This window comes from Capsicum annuum, chromosome 3 (genome assembly GCF_002878395.1).
Source record: "Capsicum annuum cultivar UCD-10X-F1 chromosome 3, UCD10Xv1.1, whole genome shotgun sequence".
NCBI classification, from domain to species: Eukaryota; Viridiplantae; Streptophyta; class Magnoliopsida; order Solanales; family Solanaceae; genus Capsicum; species Capsicum annuum.
The window spans coordinates 131,603,207-131,622,322 of record NC_061113.1 but is presented as its reverse complement, the minus strand read 5'-3'; the positions used below and the strand labels follow the sequence as shown (position 1 = coordinate 131,622,322).

Below are 19,116 nucleotides of genomic sequence, written 5' to 3'. Positions count from 1 at the left end.
TCTATTGATTGTAGTATCTTGAGATTGTCCTGACAAAATATTGAAAAGTGTTCTATATTTGCTAATTAATAGTTGCTTAAATTTAGTGATTGTAATATTTTAGTATTCGATATTGATATTATTTGTTATGCTTAAATTAGTTCTTACAAATTGTTGAGTTGCTAGAGGCACTGATATACTAGTTAACAGTTAGTAGTATTTTCTAAAAAAAATTTCACTCACCTATCAAACATTAAAAAATATTTTTCTAAAAAATAGTCTCTACCCACCAACCAAACACCATAAAATATTTTTTAAAAAATATTTTTCACTCACCAACCAAACATGAGAAAATAAATAGAAAATCAGCTTATTTTTCAGGAAAACATTTTCCAAGAAAATATTTTCCTCCATCATTCCAAACACACCCTTAGTGCCTACCGATTTTGTTCCAAGAGCCCACTCTTTAACCAATTACTCGTGCCAGATGTCCCAACATCATTCGTCTACCTACGTGTGAACTGTGAAGTTATGCTATGGTTATGGTAATTTCAAATGTAAATCAGGTTGATGTAGGCACTGGTCCACCGTGGCCTTGACGACGGGAAGAGGAAAAAGAAAAGAAAATGGCAAGTGTAATGAATACGTCAATGCAACTACGGATTTGAATAAACAGAGTAGGCAGTTTCGAAACATTAAGAAGGATCCATGTAATCTGTCATCCCCAGTCTTCTTTGTCAAAAAAAAGAAAAAGAAAAAGGAACGACTGGAGAAAACAAAATCAATATAGTGATCGATTGATTCCAAAATGATCAGCTGGTTTAAGCAGTTACGTACTGCTTTTGGGACTTCGTTTCTCTGGCTTGTTTGCCTCATTTACTTCACCCAGGTTCCCTCGCCTTCCTTTCTAAATTCAATTTTATTCTGGTTGTGATTTCCTACATTTTTTATTAAATAGACAACTCCTCCTTTTTTCAGATGTCATTTGTTCCCTCAGTTTCTCAGTTCAGCATTTGGGGTTGAATGTGTGTGTTTTTAAATGTTATGAATGGTTGGGGAGTTTCTGGGTTTTACGATAGAAATCTGGCTTGTCTACTTTAACTTCTTTTGTTTTAATAATCACGGTGTCCGGGCCAGCTTTTGCTACCTCAACTAATTTGACTAATTCTACAGAATACCTTCTGGCTTCCACCTCCAATTAGCAACACATATCAGGTAACTTATCCATCAAGGCTAGGACATATGAGAAGAAGTGACCTAGTGATTTTGTTTGTGCTAGGATTTGAACCTAGACCTCATTGTTCTCAACCCACTTCACTTCATTGATTACTAAACCACATCTTTGGGTGCCATTTGTTAGTTTAAATTTTTCCAAGTTAAACGTCAAAATTTTGTGGAGTTGCACGTTCTGGAACTTATTATTTCATCAGGTTTTATATTGAAATGAGAAGTGTTAAATGGAGCAGAATGAATATTGAAGGTTCATATAGTCTAACCAACTAGTTTGGAATTGATGTATAGTCGTTGTTGTATTAGGTTCCATGCTTATCTTAACACCTAGATCAGTCTGGAATGGGAGCCTTGGAGTAACTGGTAAAGTTGTTCCAGGAGGTCACGGGTTCAAGCCGTGGAAACAACCTCATGTAGGAATGCAGGGTAAGAGTGCGTACAATAAACCTTGTGGCACGTCCTTCTCCGGACTCCGCGCATAAAGGGAGCTTTAGTGTACTGGGCTTCCCTTTTATATAGTTGAACCAACTAGTTTAGATTGATGTATAGCCATTTTGTACTAGGTTCCGTGCTTATCTTAACATCTAGATTAATTCTTTTTGTGGCTTGCAAATGTCCGCTACAAGAACCTTGGTTAGCAATGCTTCAAGGTTATGTGTTAGCTACTTTTTTTTGTATAAGCTCCTTTAACAACTTTTCCTGGTTCTGCCATGATAAGTGACCACCAGGGTGCCAATTTTGACTTATTTAGCTTATGACATAAAATTTATGCATGATTGTGATGGCATAATTTTTCAGAAAACTTTGTATGTTTTGGTAGTTAGATGCTAAAAAAGGGGCTTCATCTCGTCCTGGGTATAAATAATCGTAATTTTATGTTGTTAAGGTAAATACAGTTGGATAGTGATTGTTGAGTCGCAAGATCACAATTTAATTGATACAAACAGCGCGGTGCGGAGCCACAAGGAGTGTTGAGGTAAATAAAGTTGGATAGTGATTGTTGAGTCGCAAGATCACAGTTTAACTGATCCAAGCAGTGCAGTGCGGAGCCACAAGGAGTTCTTTGGATCAAGAGCAACTCGAAAGTACTTTTCCTTTTTTGAGAATGAAAAGCACTTTACTCGAGTCCCATAGTGAAAATTCTTGACTTAAGTGGCTTTAGACTTTAGTAGACGATTTAGAGGATTGAAATGGGGCGATTTAACAAAGATATTTTAGCTCGTTGGCCAAGCGCGTCAAATCTTTCATTCCCAAAAAGTGGGAAATTGCAGTTTAGTTGAAACTGAAAATCTAGTAATCGAGGTGCACGCAAGCTGGACCGGACACCACGGTTATAAAAAAAAAACACTAGCAATCGTGTTTCCTGTTCAACAAATGTTTTTCTTCCGTAAATAGGTAGCCTAGTGGCGGAGTGTGTGAGGAAGAAGTTCTCAATGTGCTTTTTAAGCACTCCGACTTCAATAAATTATAAAATGGAATTTAACCTGTGACAGTTAAACACAAAGAGAAACTCCTCAATAGATGTTTGATAGAATATGGTACAGGACCAGATGTGGAAACACTGTAGCAACATGTTAACTCCATTAGCTAGAAAACCAGTATATTAAGATATTGGTCTCCATATGCTGCTGTCCATGAGTAATATTGTTTCACCTTTCTGCCTCTTTTTAATTGGCTCCAATGAAGTCTTACAGAAGAGCTTGGACAAAATTATGCATAGTGAACCAACAAGATTTGTTCCGTTATCTAGCAAATGTAAGTTTTGCTGTCAGCAGTTATCTTCACTGCTTATCTCAATGAGATATCTTAGAGGATCCATTAGCTAAATAATCTCTACATAAAATTCCAGACCAAAGCACCCAAGGGTGTGGCCTAATGGTCAATGAAGTGGGTTGAGAACCATGAGGTCTCAGACTCAAATCTCATCAGAAACAAAAACATTAGGTGATTTCTTCCCATCTATCCTAGCCTTGGTGGACAGAGATACTCGTTACCTATTGCTTGTAGGAGGTGGAAGGTATCCTGTGGAATTAGTAGACGTGGGCGAAAGCTGCCTCGGACGCCACAGTTATAAAATAAAAAAATCCGCATCAAATTATATGTTTGGTCGGTTGTATGAGAAAAAAAATAATATTTGATAAGTAATGTAGTGTTTGTTGTCTACTTAAGTAATGCATCACATGGTTATCAATATTAAGCCTAATAGGACATAGCTTATGCAGGAATTTTTAATTTTTTTATGGGGGGATATAAATAAGAATATGTATATTAGCAATACACGGATAAAAATATTTGAAGTTAAAAATGCTCTTAAAGTAGGTAATCCCTACATAATATTCTCTGTATTATTATTCATTTGCATGACAATATGTACATTACCATTCAGTGCATAAATATTCTTTGCATTACAATTCTTGACTTGAGTCAAATGAACCCTTAAGGTTTTCTCGCACTTGTCTTTTATGTGACCTCTCGTACTCTGATAAGAGTATTTTGGAAGCTTTTTTGATGTTAAAGAGCATAAAGTGTTTCTCTGCTGTTCCTCGAATTAAAGAGCACTTACAGAGGGGCATGAAAGTGAACATGAAAAAAAAAGACAGTGAGTGGTCATGTAACTTCTCGGTTCTACATCCACTTTTGTTGTTTATTTGAGCATCTCTTAAATGCATTTTGTAGGTTTTTGTTGGATACCTATTATTTTGTCATTGGGTATAATTAACACCATTGACCATTCTCAATTTTTTGGAAGCAGGGGTTCAGATCTTTTGTCTGGACAGCAGTTTCATATCAGTTGAAAGACAACTTGAAGCTATCACCATCAGCCTCCCAATTTGTCACTTCTGTAGCATTCTTTCCGTGGAGCATAAAACCTTTATATGGGTATGTATATGTCTTGAATACTGGGCCTCTTGTGACTTTCTGTATTGCACACTTTTGAATGATCAGAAAATAGTGTCCTAGCAACATATTGGAGTCTTGTTCAGTATTTTCAAAATTATAAACAAATATCTTTGAAATAATTCTGAAGTGCAGAACTGAAAACAAATTAAGCCAAACGAACTTTCAGACCGAATTTGGATGAGTTCAATCTAATTTGGTAGATCATCATTCTTGAAAAGAGTGAATATTAGACGTTTGATGTTAGTTTTGATCTTTGAAACACAGACATTACTTTATAGGTCCATGATCCAGGATAAAATATGTATAAACAAATTCATGGTTATCTTAGTTTATATCCTATGTTGAACTATGATTTCCATAATGTAGATTGTAGAGTAATCATAATTGACAAAATAATAAGCAGACAGATAAATGAAAAAAAAAAGAAAAGAAAAGAGAAAAGGTAATACAATGGAGGTCCTTGTTGTCTTCCTGCCCCTACCCCATTCCTTTTAGTCCCCTACTCCCTCTCTCTTCATGTATCTAACCTCAATTTTTACCTCATATTCAAATCAGGAGTTGGATACCTGATTTGGGCACTAAGTGCCTCTCCCCAGTACATTATAGTACCTGACAGCATAGTTTACAGAGTACTTTCTCTCACTCCGTCACATTGTGGCTAATGCCCATGATTATTAGGCCCTTGAAGTTAAATAAAAGACTAGAGGACTTCTTGGCTTTGATAAGGACTAAGTGGTCGAACCACTACCCTGTCAAGTTCATCTTTTCAAATGATTGACTCCTATCATCTCTGTGTTTGTATCATACTGGTAATAGCCAGTCCACTTCAAATTGAAATTATCTACTGTCCTTTCCATTTTGACTCCTTTTCTTTTGGGGCGTCTTTGTTTTCCTTGTAAGTCAAAGAAAATGTTTACTGTTTCAGTAATAATTTTCTTTGACTTACATAAAAAGTTTTTACTGTTTCATGAAGTCCCTAGCTAATTATAATATGAGAGTATACAGTACCACTTAAACCTATCCAACTGTCAGTCAAATATATTTTCTCTGAGAAGCAATATCTTGTCCTCAATGTTGTTCCTTTCTCTTATGTACTTTTATAAATCTTCTATGGTCTAAGAAAAGTTCATTCTAGTTTGATCCTCTGGTCATATCTATGGTGATTTTGTTTTCTTTCCTTGTATGATATAATTATATCAAATCTAAGGAATTGAGGGAATTTGATTTTTCCTTCTTCTCCTTAATTTTCAGTTTCATGTCTATAGGATGAACATTTCCTGATTTATATGAACATGAGATTCAAAGTTAGTGCGAACCATGCACACTTCATTAGCTTTTCCAACTGCCTGACAAGCTCAACTTTTATGTAAATGTTAAATAAAGTTAGGGTTAAGCTGAATATCAGATTCTACTGAGAATTTATTGATCCTACAGATTTGGCCAGTTAATCTAAAACATTTAAGTGTTAGGTTAAGTATCAAAAGAAAAAAGTTGTTACGATGTTTGGTTTCCTTCCATCTGATTGCAGCTTTGATTAACAGTACTGGAAACAACAAAAGGGGCTGCAGATCAATGTGAAATGAATATTAAGAAGAATGGCATTTAGATATGTTGTAGAGTTAAACATAAAAGAGGAGCTGTGAGAGAATGTTCAGAAATAAAAAAAGAGGAGCTGTGAGAGAACACTTTCAATAGTGGCTTGTAGTATAATAAACATCATGGGATCAATTTTGTACACATGGTAGCATCTTATTGTGGAAGACCTAAGAATATGGCTTAAAACCAGATAGAATTTTCTTAAATCTTGAAAATTGTCATTAAATAATGGCTTTATTATAAGATGGTCCATAACCGCTGGTGTTCTGTTCATGACTTATACTCTGCTAAGCCTCTTTTTGTCGTTTTCTCATGAAACCTTGTCAGAAAAACAGTTCATTTCTTGATCTTCTGCTCCATCAACCATATTCAATATGCTCTTTGCAGGATATTATCTGATTGCTTTCCAATTAGAGGAAGGAAAAGAATCCCCTACCTTACACTGGCAACTTTGCTCTCGCTTTTGCCATGGATCATTTTAGGATTAAGTCCTTTCCTGAGAAATACGAGGATAGAACTCATGATTTTTTTGACAGTGCAGAATCTGGGCTCCGCAATGGCTGATGTCGTAATTGACGCAATGATCGCTGAGGCTGTAAGATTTGAGAGGTATGTTTTTCTGCATGGGATTTTTTCTGTCATTCTAATTTAAATGAATGTTCCGAATCTGAGTAATTTTATGTTACTGTAGAAACAAACACATAGTTTTAAATTGTATCCAGACCAAAATTAAGCCTTTGACCAAAATTTAATTTAGCTGTGCGCTAAAGGCATGCCATTATTTTAATTTCGCTTTACTTGTCAACAGGGCATCATTTGCTGGTGATCTTCAGTCAATATCTTGGCTGTCCATGGCATTTGGTGGAATCTGTGGTAGCTTGCTAGGAGGATATGCATTAATCAATTTACAGATTGATAGGATTTTCCTCCTTTTCTCCGTCTTACCTGCTTTGCAGCTCTTTTCGTGTGGTTTGGTTAAGGAGGGCTCTGTACAAGGTAAAGTATTCGCGGAAGGCTCTGCATCTAATGGTTCTGACATGACGAGCGGAATTATTGATGAAGAAGATAAGTTCTCTGGTGAAAAATCGAAAATTAGTACTTTGAGGCGAAAGAAGAGCCAGAAAAATACAAAAAGAGCACCAACTCTAGAAAATAAATTTGAGTCTCCTGACAAAAACGAATCATCTTCGCCTCCATGGTATCAATCACTGGAAAGCGCCACTTACACATTATTTAGAGCGTTCCGCAAGCCAGCCATTTTGAGGTAACTTGTGAGAAAGTTCTAAATTCCTTTTTTATGTTGATGCTTTTTTAATTAATAATCACAGATCAATTTACTTTCCTTTTGGAGCTTCTGCTAGAACACTACCGGCTTCAGTGCATCTTTATGAACATGATGGGACCTAGGTCTTGGAAGTCTTCCTCGACCTTCCTTTTAACCTTTGGTGGTGCCATATCTTCCTATTTTGTACCATTTTGAAGGGGTAATAGGCCGATAAAAGGACTGCTTTCGTTGGCATAAAAATGGACTCGCATCACCTTAATTAAAATAATGACATTGGGATTCCAAGAACAAATTCATCAGTATTGGCCTTGTATTACAATTTCTTAAGAAAGATCCAACCGGCCGCATTACTTCAACAGATTAAATCACAGGCCAAGTAGTCACTTTTTTCAGTGCTTCTATTCGATGAGTTTCGTGCTTCCATGTTTCAAAAAGTAAGGTTATGACTGTGTACAATAAGCCCTTGTGGTTCGGACCTTCCCCAGACCCCGTGCATAGCGGAAGTTTAGTGCACCGGACTGCACTAACACTTTACTAATTTTACTTATTGTCACCCAAAAAAAAAAAGAATATAACAATATTTCGTATCAATTGATTATTGATTTTGAATTAGCCTATGTATATATGTGCATGCAATATGTCAGTCTGGACCTCATGGAAAGTTATGAATTGTTCAGTAGTCTCCCATCTTCTTAACTTTTTGTTTATAATACAATTTCTTTTTTGCTTGTTCTTAATGAACTGACGACTGACGTTGTGGTGGTTATTCTCGTGCAAATTTTTTCTTGGAGTCCAGACCAATGGCTTGGTTCTTTTTGGCTCATGTGACAGTTCCAAATATCTCGACTGTTATGTTCTATTATCAGACAGAGTTCTTAAAACTGGAGGCATCTTTCCTTGGAACAGCACGAGTTCTTGGATGGTTGAGTCTCATGATTGGGACGTTGACTTACAATCGCTATTTAAAAAAGATGAGGTTGCGATATATTCTCATGTAAGTAGATCTTTGACTTGCAAATGTTGATGTGATGAAAGAATATTGAGTTATGTTACCAGATAACTTGTTCCTATTTATAATTCATGCAGGTTCACTCAAGTTGGCATTGCCCTTCTGACAGTTCTAGATATGGTTTTGGTTTCTCGAGCTAATGTATTTTTAGGCATCTCAGACAAGGTTACGGTGCTATTTGGTTCTGCTCTTTCTGATGGCATCAATCAATTCAAGTATGTTCCATATTCTCTTATGTAAGGTCTTCTTAAAATTATTTATAGAACATCTGGAACAGCTAACATCTTATTCCATCAAGTATAAAGCATGAAGACTTGTTTTCCATATTTCTCACAAGCATCTGAAGTATTTTCTTCCTTTTATTGTAGGTTCATGCCCTTTCTTATCTTATCGGGTCAGCTTTGTCCTCCAGGCGTTGAAGGGACTTTGTTTGCTTTATTCATGTCAATAAACAACTTAGGTTCTACAGTGGGGTCCTTTGTAGGAGCAGGGCTGGCTTCAGTTCTAAACATCTCTTCAGGGTCTTTTGACAATCTCTTCTTAGGCATTGGGATACAGGTTCTCTGCACTTTCATCCCAGTGGCCTTCCTCTTTTTGATTCCAAAGGGAGCCACAGGAATATCAGCATAGTTCATAAAGCATACATGCAGGTTACAGATGATTATACAACAAAGGTTTTTTTCCCTTTATGATAGACAGATTCTCGTTTTTGGATTGAGATGGAGCAACACGGTTAGTGACAATTCAAATAGTTGACCCCAATCTGCTTGAGATTGAGGCTTAGTAGTTGAATGGATGCTTGTAGCACTGTAGCTTTGTAATCCTCAACTCTGCTCATTAACATCTATAATAGCAAACATCAATCGTAGGGATGAAACTTAAGGACGAATGCCATTTTGGGCATCCAGAAGTTTTATCTGCGAGCATTATTCTGACAGTTGGATTTACCCTTCAACCTTTCAGGTGAGGGATTTATTCCCTGTAACTTCAGATAACTATAATAACTACTGTAAAGATAGGATAGGGTGTAAAGTCGTCCAGAAGGTTTCACACTAGCTCTGTGGGAACTTGAAAAGTGTCTATCTCAAGTAGGGATAAGATATGCATAGACTCTACTTGCTAGACCCCACTTGGATAAGGAATGCATAAACTCTTTACCTTCCTAGGACCCAGTTGCGGGTTACACCTGCTATATTGTTGTTGTTGATCTAGAAATTAGATTACCTATAAAAATTTTGATCAAAATTTTGAAGTGGGAAATTTTAGTCCAATGGTCTATAAATTGAACTAGCTATGAAAATATATTTATGACCAAACTTGAGACAGTCTATATATACTAGTTTTAAGTAGAGTTGTTAATACGGGTTGACTCAGTCCATCTAGACTTGTCCACACGGGCTTTGGAGTTTGACCGACGAGGTTGGATTGACCCATCAACATGACAGATCAGAAAATAACAAGCCCAATCCATCATATTGTGGGTTGTAATATCTTATTTTTATAATGTTAATTTAAATTTTAAAATGTTAATTACATAAATATTTACAATATAATGTTATATGAAGTTACTACTTGTTATTCAAGTCTCAAATTTATAAAAAAGTTCTAATAATCTGTGAAATTGAATAACTTTTGACACCAAATTCAAACCAAATAAATATGTTGAAAAACAAAAGAAATAGTTAATGAGTAATAATATGACTTGCTAAATTGCAATATTAACCTAATTTTTTTTAAACGATCACAATTAAACACAAAGAAATGTTAATATTTAGTTCATTAAAAGTGAAAATGAACTCTTAAAAAAATTACTTTCATGATACTTATGACGTGTTCAACATCGCCACGTCATTTTCATCAAACATATTTGATTCTTAAAATTTTTTGTATGTAATATAATCTAAATCTAAAATATATTAAAAGTGTGAAGGGCCTGAAATGTCGTTTGAACTTTTTGCCCTTCATTAAAAGTTTTTGCTTTAAACAAAATTGTCTTTTCACTATTTTTTCCTAATATTTAATAGTGAAAATTAATTAAATATATTTATGGTAATACCTTTCCTTATTAGAGGTCATCAGAATTAATGACAACTGATACTTTTTTCATTAGTTTAAGAATTCTAAATCAACTAAATTTGATTTTAATAAGATTTGAAAAATTTAGAAATAAATATAAAAGTGTTAGAATAAGAAAAATTTAAGAAGTACAAAATTTTTAAAAGTTTTAAGTACGTAATAAGAATGTAATCAATGATTTTGTAAAGATTTAACTTTAAAAATAAGGAAAGATTTTAAATATAGAAAAAAATTAATCGTACATAAATATAGTTCAAATTAATGCGTCTCTCTTAGCCCGTGGCAGCAAGAGAAAGAGGTACTATATGACCAGCGCAAAAGTGATGATCCATCAATCACTTGGAACCAGGGGCGGACCCACTATGGTTCAAGTGGGTTCATTCGTCCAAAAATTATACCATATATATGTATAATCAGTCCTTATATGTATAATAGTATATATTTAAATTTGAACCCATCTTAAGCAAGCTAAGCTGCTAGCCCAGTGGAAGTCGGTTCAATTTTGGACGCCCACGTCGCGAGTTCGAACCTGAATTGTAGCACTTCTTTTTTACAAAGCATTTAAGCAGTAAACTTATGAAACTTTTAAGCAACCACGTTTTTTTGGGTAAAAATAGGTTAACTTTTCAACTTTTTTCCTAAAAACATGCTAATTCTCCAATCCTTAATTTACCTTATTCCTCATTCCCTACAACATAAAAAATATATAAAAAAACCCTATAGCTTCCAAGCAAAAAAAAAAAGAATCAATCTCACATCAATGAAGAAATTTATCAAGTTTGTTCTTTGCTCTTTATTCTCTACTTTAATCTTTTATAGATATAAAATTATTGAGGTTATTTTTTATTTTCCCAGCTTAAAAAAAATTCTTTCTACTTAAAATTGAAGAAAATCACAATTGATTTTATCTTCAATCTTAGTTACTTTTTTTACAAAATTTTAAAATTCAAATACGTACAATAACTTTTACTTTTCTAATGAGACGTTTAATTTGGCAATACAGGTTCTAAATTCAATGAAGAGATATTTCGCTCCGGTATCGTCAAAGTTGGCACAATCAAGTTCATCCACTCAAAATACTCTCGCGTGGAAGAGAACTTGAATCAATTAGAAGAAAATCATCATTCTACTAAAAAACAAAAGCAGGGAGTAAACTTGAATTCTTTACTGACAGATCCAAAAGAAAGAAAATCTATTTGGCAATATCATCCGAATGATCATGATGAGATTAGGCGAACATATATTCAAAGAGGTCCTCATCAACCTTGAGTTCGCGAATTTCCTCAAAGAGATATTTCTGGATTAAAGCATCATTTTAATCGTAAATGGTATAAAATATATCATGATTGGTTGGAGTATAGTGAAATTGAAGATGCCGCTTATTGTTTATGTTGTTATTTATTTCAAGATGAAAGCATTCATCAAGGTGGAGGTGAAACACTTTCAAGTATAGGATTCAGAAGTTGGCACAAAAAGAAAAGATTAGATACGCATGTTGGAGGGTCGAACAGTGATCACAATCAGGCAAACAAAAAGTATGAAGATCTAATGCGACAAGAACAATCAATTCAAGTCGCATTTGTAAAGCCATCCAACCAAACCAAGCTTGAATACAGAATTCGTTTACAAGCTTCTGTTGATGTGGTGAGACTCCTTTTGAATCAAGGATTGACATTTTGTGGACATCGTGAAGATGAATCATCATTGAGTAAGGGTAACTTTCTTGAAATTCTTTCATGGTATGCAAGTCGGTGCGATAGAATTAGAGATCTTGTGTCAAAAAAAGTCTCCAAAAAATAATCACTTGACTTTTCATAAATTTCAAAAAGATATTGTCACTACGTGTAAACTTGAAACAATTAAAGCTATTATGGAGGATCTAAATAGTGATTATTTCTCATTGCTAGTAGATGAATCTTGTGATGTGTCACGTAAGGAGCAAATGATAATTGTTTTGCAATATGTTGATGGTGGGGGATCTGTTGTGGAATGATTATAGGGATTGTCCATGTTCATGATACTAGTGTTTTGTGTTTAAAAGAAGCCGTTGTTAACTATCTTACTCAACAATCTTTGAGTTTATCTTGTATACGAGGACAATGCTATGATGGATCAATCAATATGCAAGGGCATCTAAGTGGCCTTAAAGTTTTGATTCAGTCAGAAAGTAGATCAGCTCATGCAATTCATTATTTTGCTTATCAACTTTAGTTGACTCTTGTTGGCGTATCTAAAAAATGTATTCAAGTTGGAGAAATTGTATTGTTGATTTCCAATGTATTAAATGTAGTAGGAGGTTATTTTAAACGAATGGATAAACTTCGACAAGCTCAAGTAGAAAAAGTTCTAGAGGCCCTAGATATGGGAGAGATTGAAACTGGTAAGGGCTTGACTCAAGAACATGGGCTTGCTAGAGCTGCTAATACTTGTTGGGGTTCACACTATAAATATTTTAAGAACTTTATTAGTATGTTTGGTTCTATTATTGATGTCCATGATACTATTGTTGTTGATTCTGAATCTGTTGAAGAAAAAGCTAAGACAACAGGATATCTCAGAACTTGTCAAACATTTGAGTTTGATTTCATATTGCACTAAATGAAAGATATTTTAGCAATCACAAATGAGCTTAATGAATCCTTACAGAAGAAAGAACAAGATATTGCAAATGTTGTTCTACTTGTTAAAGTGATAAAAAAATAATTGCAAGATTTACAGGATGATGGATGGGATCCACTTATCAAAAATGTGTCTGAATTTTGTGTCAGGTATGATATTTTGATACCCAATTTTAATGAGGTCTATGTTAATTTTGGAAGATCTCGACGAAGAGTTGCTGATTATACTATCTCACATCACTATCGCGTGGAAGTATTTTTTAAAATTATTGATTGGCAACTTTAAGAACTCAATGATCGTTTTAATGAGGTGAGAACAAATTTGCTTATTGGAGTTACTTGCTTGAATCTTGTTGACTCATTTTCTAATTTTGACATAAACAAAATATTGAGAATGGATGAATTATATCCTGATGATTTTGGTGAAAATATAATGGTTACTCTCAAGAATTAGCTAGAGACTTATATTATTGATGTTTGTGATGTTGATGAAAGGTTTTCTAATCTAAAAGGACTTGGTGACCTTTCCGAGGAGCTAGTTAAGACAAAAAAATACTTTAATTATCCTTTTGTGTTTCGTCTTGTAAAGTTTGCATTGCTCCTACCGGTTGCTACTACTATAGTTGAAAGAGCTTTTTCGGCAATGAAGTTGATCAAGAGTGAATTGAGAAATCAAATGGATGATGGTTTCATGAGCAGTTGTATGGTGCCTTATGTAGAAAAAAAAATTTAATGCTGTTTCTGATGAAAGTATTATAAATAGGTTTCAAGAAATGAAAACTCATAGAATAATATTATAATAATATATTTTGGTTAATTAAACTTTGTTTTGTTTCATTTGGTGCATATTTATTTTTTATATATTGAACCCACTTGGTGAAAAGTCTGGGTCCGCCACTGCTTGGAACTTCTGGTGGTAATATATATACGTGCTTGCAATAAAATATATGTTTATATTTACATTATTATATTAAAGTGTGAAAGATCTTTGAAAAGTGATTTAAATTTTTTACACTTCATTAGAAATCTTCGCAATAGATAAAATTATTTAATTTTAAATAATTAAACATTACACGTGCGATTAAACTAGTATGTATGTATGTATGTATGTGTGTATTTTATATATATATATATATATATATATATATATATATATATATATATATAATAGTCCAAATGGATTTTGAGTTTGGACTTATTTTTTTATTCTTAGTACTCTATTCTATTTTTTAATTATTTTTTATTTGACCCACGGACCAACCCAACTTATATTGCTCAAGCTCCACGGGCCATCGTGCTTATTCGAGCTGGGCTAAAAAGTCATGTTCTTAAAGGTGCTGTAAAAATCATAGCCCAGCCCTATCAAATTACAGGCCGGACTGAGCCAACCCAACTGGCCTGACCCATATTGATGGCTCTAGTTTATGAAGTTTGTGCTAAGACTGAGTCCAAACTGAAGATATGAAAATAATAATTTAAATTTTAAAATATACATATTTTGTTGATAAATTTCATAATTATTAAAGTTCTTAATCACATTACTGAATATTTTAAAATAAAAATTTAATTGTGCAGAGAGAATTAGAATACTAGTCTATATGAATATATGTTGCAAATGCATTTTAAAATACAGACATTACCATGGAGAGAGAGAGATTAAATTGTAAGAAAGGGAAAGTCTAAACTTTTATATAGTCACAGTGAAAAAAGAACTTTCATATAATCATAGGATAATTAGGCTTTACCTTATTTTAATGTTCTAATTAGAGCTGTCAAAATGGGCTTGGCCTGTGAGGTTGGCTCAACCCAACCCTTTAATTAAGTGAGGTTAGACTAAGTTTTTTTAGCCCATTTAGAAAACAAGGCTTATAAGCCCAGCCTTACTTGGCCCATCGGCCTCAGAAGCCTAACCCGTCAGCCTTAGAGGTCAGCCCATGGGCTGGGACATTACAAATAATTATTAAACATTTTTAAATTAGTCATTTTTTATTAGGAATTAGATTTTTTTCAATCTTTTCTAACTAGCTACTTTTTTTTATTCATTCTTTGGTTGATACTAATTTTTTGAAAGCTCTTAGTGTGTGTTTGAAATGGATGGTAAGCTGCTTTTAGTTGTGAACTTCAAAAAGTTGCTTTTACTCGTGATGGTTTAGTAGTTGTTGCCTTTGCTTAATGCAGTTCTTTAAATTTAGGCTCTTTTCTATTATAATTTTGCTGCTTTTATCTAGATACTTTGTGTATATCTGTATTTATTATCTTAATCATATTAGAATTTTTCCAAGGAATTTATAGAAAATCATCATTTCTTTGCTTATTACAGTAAATGCCATGAGCTAATTACAATTAAGGGATCGTTTGATGTGAGATATAAAGGATAAATAGTTCAAAATGAAGGACCATTTTATTACATGTTTGGTCTAAGGTATTAGTTAGTATCGAAGTTATTTATCGCACTATTTACACCATAGTGATGAGATAAATTATTCGTATACGTGGTGAAATAACTAATCTCGAGATTAATTATCCCAAATAACTCTTTCCCAATCTAACGACCCTTAAAGGTATTAGTAAGAGGCCTATAACATGCTAAAAACTAGTAGAAAACATATTAAAGTGAAATCATAAAAGTTGGTGATAGTCTAGTACTTACAATATTTTCGTTTATCATATTTTGGGTTGCTTTTATTTTTTATGAAGGGCCAACCCATCCCAACCCACGGCCCGCTTAGGGCTGGGTTGGGTCGCTATTTTAAAGGCCTTTAGTTAAAAGGGCTAGCCCGTCCTAGCCCATTTAATTCTCTAGCCCGCTAGGATTGGGTTGAGTTGGGTTGGGCTAGCCCATTTTGACAACTCTAGTTCTAATCAAATAGCAAACACTTTCGTGGTCACATTCTTACTCGCTGGCATGATCTCCGTGAATAATTTCTTGAGACCTAATTTGACTCTCCTCTTTGTCATCCTCGTTCAAGTTCAACACTTCTATCTGAAACATCACCAACCACTTCAACAATCTTAGTCATACTCTAAACAACAACAATCTTAGTCACACTTTAAATAATCACTTTAAGTGGAAGTTTCATGTTTTCCTGCAATTGATGTATAAGTTAAAGAATAATTTTTTTATGAACACCAAAACAATAACATATTCACGTAGGATTTAGCCCTACCTTGGAGATAGAGTGGTTGTATCAGAGAGACCCTCAACTCAAGGGAAAAAAAATCAGGAACTACAACACATACAAATCATGAGAGTAGCAGTATTACAATGAAGGCAACTTATGGAGATGATATGATGACGTTTAAATTGGAGGATTTAGAATAAATTACATGGATGAAGATAATGATAGGATATGGATTACCTATGATAATGATATGAATGATTGTTTTAATAATGTTCAATCATAAGAGATGAAAAACCGCTTAGACAAAAATATTTTGATTACGGTTATCGAATCTATTTATTAATATTTTCATCCCTCTAAGGGTTTATTGAAAAAAACCTCTCTACCTTCATACTATAGGGAAAATGTTGCGTACACATCATCTTCTGGGTACACATAATTTATGTGTACACATTATCTTCTTTAGATCATACTTGTGGAATTACACTGAATATATTTTTGCTATTAGTATTCGTTGGATGAAACTTTATAAAATTAGAAACTATTCTTTTCTTACAAAAATTCATCAAAAAGTGCCCTCCAATAATCATGAATCCACTAATCAAGAAGACAATCTTTTTGCTGCATACAATATAATTGATTCTGTTTTATCCGCCACGTGATCAGATCTTTAGACGATGACCTCAATTCATCATAAATCTCAATGACTACAACAACTAAGAGATTGCTGATGGTGACTCAATTGGTTCATCAATCGAAAATCGTGAGCTTTGGGTGTGTTTCAATGGTGGCCGATTTCTGGCTGATTTGGATAGTTTCCCCTATTCTCCATCGTATTCCTTTTGTTCCTATCCTCTTCTCTCTTGTTATTCCTCTTTGTTTCTATCCCTAATATCCTCTCTTGTTTGTATTGTTTCCTCTCATTTGCTCCTCATTTTTTTGTCCTTGAAATTATTTCCTTTTTCTCCCCCTCCTTCTCTTCTCTTATTGTTGCCTTCGTCTTATGGTTTTTTTCTACATCTTTTTATTGGTTTGCTTGTTCTCTACAGATCTCTTTTTGTTTTCAAAAAAAACATCACTATATGTTCTCTAATATTTGTTGCTTTCTCTTTTGTTCCACTAACAACCAATAATCAAACTCAAAGAATGAAAACTACAATAGTAATACTACGATCAATAGTAAATGAGAATAAGCGAGAAAATGCTAGCTTAACCAGCTAACTAACCTTATACCTAATTTGTATCCTCCATAACCTTCTATCTAAGGTCATGTTGTGGTAAGCTGAGTTGCATCATGTCTGTTTCCTACAATCTAGCTTATGTAGTCACCACTTCATAAAAATCATCTTAAAGTTCTAATGGCACCTTAAATAGAGATATTCAAGAGCGTCCTTAAATAAACACTCCTACATAGTCGCATAATCTTAAAATATACCTTAATAATCACATAATCTTCTAGGAGGTATCAGAGTGATAGGCAAGACAAAATCATTATGAGGCATTGCAAGATGAAAGTAACTTATTTAGCGGATACCTGAATTTATTTAACAAAAATCATCCATTGATGAAGAAATCAATGGACATCTACACAACGTGTAAGAACCATAGATATAATACAAGATTACAATGCTTCACAACAACTGATACACCGCCATCCCCATCAACAAACTCCATTAAGCCCTTTAATGCATATCATCATAATGAGATTAGATCAATGGGAAAAAATATCACAACCTACAAACAGTTAGTGTAAGACCTTTAAAATTTTCATCATTTTATTTTTGACCTTCCCATGCTCGAAATATTAATTTTTCACTTGAATTGTGTTTAGGGATGTTAAAAGGGTAATATGGGAAGGTTTTAGAATTTTCAAAAAGAGTTTGGGGCACTTTTGGAACATCGAGGCACTAAGACTCCGCGTTAACACTATGTCACGGAGGTTACCCTCTGTGATATTGGTGTGGCACGGTGGATAATCTCCGCAATATTGGTGTGCCACACCAAGATGCAATTTTCATGCAGTTTTATTATTATTATTTTTGTCTTTTCACATTTTTCACGGCTTTTAAACATAATGTAGTCCCATTCTCATCAGTTTTAAAATATCAATCCCCCCATTTCACTCTCAAACACAAAACCCAAGAACATTTATGGGTGTCATAGTGCATTCATCATTCGAGCTCCAAACTTCAAATTGATTACAAATTCTTGTGTGTTTCAGGCATGTATCTCTTCCCTGAACTTTAATTTCACATTGTCTCTTTTATTTGATGGATTTTTATGTGATTTAAATTGTGGGTTTGGAATTGGGTTGAGGGATTTTGGTTGTTATTGATCTAATTACTTGTCTCATGATTTGAATTGATTATTCATACTTAAAATTGGTATTTTTGAGACTGAATTGGTACTTTAATTAATGATTGGAATGGGTTACATGAGTTTCTCCAAATTGAAAGAAATTTGGCTTGGAATTGCATGAACCTCAACCCACCTTATGAATTTGATTTAAATTATGAAAAATTGCATGGTTTAACTTGTTTTTCAACTCAATGCATTGCATTAATGAATAAATGGTTATTTAAATGGATTTGGACGTCCTTGGTGGCCATAGATTGGATTTAATTGAACTTGGGGAGTCAAGGTGGTTGTTTGAATTGATTTAGCATATGCGATTTAGCTTGCAAACGTATTGGCATGGCGGTACCAAGTGGTTAGTGCCTTAGTGAATGACTCTCGGGTTAATGGTTGGAATTATGTGCTAAATGGTTTTAATTTGGGCTTAAAGAGTATTGTGTAGCTTGTCGTAGAAGTTGGAGGTCCTGGGAGGACCGATACTGGAAATCATATTTGCCGTCATGGGGGTCTTTATGATCGTGTGCATAGTTATATATATATATATATATATTGGAATGTTGGAGCCTCAGTGGCTTTGTCCCTTCCTTGGATTTTCCTGGTTCATGCGACTAACACGCACTGGGACCCTTTTAGCAGGGGGAATTAAACCCATATACCCGTGGATGCTCTTAGGACGGCTAGAGCTACGTAGTCTAGGATAATGGTTTTAAATCTTATTCTTAAACTTTGTTCCCTATCCTAACATCTTATATATGTATTTAAGAATATGTGCATGTGGTTTTGATTGATTTTGGACATGACATTTATTTTATCACTTTTCTTGAGTTACATGCTAGCGCTCACCACACTAACTGTCCCTGTACACTATATTGTTTCATAATGTAGGGTCCGAAGACATTTCTTTTACCCCTATGCAGCATTAGGTGGATTAGAACTGCTCAATTC

The 19,116-nt window shown here is 34.1% G+C and overlaps 2 protein-coding genes across 2 annotated transcripts; both read left to right on the top strand.

Moving 5' to 3' along the window:
- The first annotated feature begins 478 nt into the window (after window positions 1–478).
- Window positions 479–8,937, top strand: LOC107863718 (probable folate-biopterin transporter 4). Its single transcript, XM_016709811.2, has 7 exons — window positions 479–868; window positions 3,962–4,089; window positions 6,094–6,315; window positions 6,515–6,970; window positions 7,788–7,985; window positions 8,078–8,215; window positions 8,369–8,937. The coding sequence occupies exons 1-7, from the start codon at window positions 788–790 to the stop codon at window positions 8,628–8,630; spliced, it is 1,485 nt and encodes a 494-aa protein (XP_016565297.1). The 5' UTR covers window positions 479–787; the 3' UTR covers window positions 8,631–8,937.
- Window positions 8,938–12,386: 3,449 nt separating this feature from the next.
- Window positions 12,387–13,427, top strand: LOC124896718. Its single transcript, XM_047408440.1, has 3 exons — window positions 12,387–12,639; window positions 12,787–12,844; window positions 13,190–13,427. Exons 1-3 carry the CDS (start codon window positions 12,387–12,389, stop codon window positions 13,425–13,427), a joined length of 549 nt encoding a protein of 182 aa, XP_047264396.1.
- Window positions 13,428–19,116: the final 5,689 nt, after the last annotated feature.